The sequence below is a fragment of the Bison bison genome, unplaced genomic scaffold (genome assembly GCF_000754665.1).
Source record: "Bison bison bison isolate TAMUID 2011002044 unplaced genomic scaffold, Bison_UMD1.0 scf7180017849166, whole genome shotgun sequence".
Lineage (NCBI taxonomy): Eukaryota > Metazoa > Chordata > Mammalia > Artiodactyla > Bovidae > Bison > Bison bison.
In genome coordinates, this window is record NW_011479739.1 from 4,938 (window position 1) to 6,189 (window position 1,252).

A 1,252-nucleotide genomic window follows, 5' to 3' on the forward strand; every position below is an offset into this window, starting at 1 on the left:
TGCCTGTGCCTGGCAGTGGATGGGTGTGGGGCCTTGGCACCAGTGCACGTGGTGGCCTGAGGGTGCTTGAGAGTGATGGGTGTGTCCCAGACCGATTCAGAGTGGAGTGAGGCTAAGCAGCAGGATGGGGCCCTGGGCACTGAGCCCGGCCCAGCAGGGCCACGTGGGTAGCGGGGAGTTCAGAGGTGGAGGCCGGAGGAGCAGACCCCACACTAGCCCACGTGTGCAGCTGGCCTGTTTGTGCCTCGGAGGTGACAGTGGAGGGACCCGCATGCTGGCGCCTGCGTGCGGGTCTAACTTGACCCGTTTCCGTCTGGAGGGCCTCTGTGTGAGCTGTTGGACTTGGGCGCTTGGGGGCTTATCTGTGTCCAGAGGGGCTGGCAGGAGCCTCTGGTGGAGGCCCCCCACCCAGGGGTCTGAGACCCCCAGAAAAGGCTGAGGTCTCTGTGGTCCCTCCCCTAGGACCACCCTCTGGCTCTTAGAACTTGCTGAGTGGGCAGAATTCATAGTCGGGTAGGGGGAGGGCCTCGACATGGAGAGTGATGCTGGACAGAGCCCTGCCTCAGCCCTGTCTGCCTGCCGAGCCTTCCCTTCTTCTGTGCCGGGCCATCCCCCCCACCACCCTGACCCACAGCCCATGAGCCCCAAGAACAGGCATGCCCAGGGCTCTGAGCAGGCACCAGAGTGTTTATTGACAGTGGACAGAAGGTCCCACTGGCCCCTCCCCTGCCCCTGGAGAGGGGCAGGCGGGAGGCTGGGCATTATTTACCGCTGTTAATGAACACCGATTTCTCCAGGGTCCTAGTCCTGGGCAGTGCCTCGTGGATCACTTGGCAGGTGAACTCATCGCCCCTCTTCCAGTTGGCCCTAGGGACCGCCAGGCGGCTGTAGGCGAAGAAGGCTGGGGTGTTGTTGTCGGCCCTGTGGGGCTGTGTGGTGGTGTGCTGGTCCGCCCGCATCAGTTCCTTGTTATGCAGCCACCGCACAAAGATGTCCCTGGGGAAGAATTTCTGGATCATGCAGGTGAGGGTGAGCTCCTCCTCGTTCTCCAGCTCCTTTCCGTCTGGCAAGAACACGTAGGCCTTGGGGGCCAGACGCTTGCCTGCAGACAGGTGTGTGGTTAGTCAGGCTTCTCTCAGGAGGCCCGCCTACCTCCCCTCAGCCTGCCGCTCACCAACATCCTTGGAGATGGATCGCTGGATGTCCGTGGGCAGGTCGCTGTGGCTCACTTTGCAGTAGTAGGTCTCGCCTT

General features: G+C 62.5%; 1 gene segment (V, D, J or C); it reads right to left on the reverse strand.

Annotated features, from left to right (window-relative positions):
* Positions 1-668: 668 nt before the first annotated feature.
* LOC104993403 overlaps positions 669-1,252 on the reverse strand; it is a 2,285-nt gene continuing 1,701 nt past the window's right edge. Inside the window, 2 exon segments of the C gene segment in view lie at positions 669-1,102; positions 1,175-1,249. Of these exon segments, the coding sequence occupies positions 762-1,102; positions 1,175-1,249 (416 nt within the window).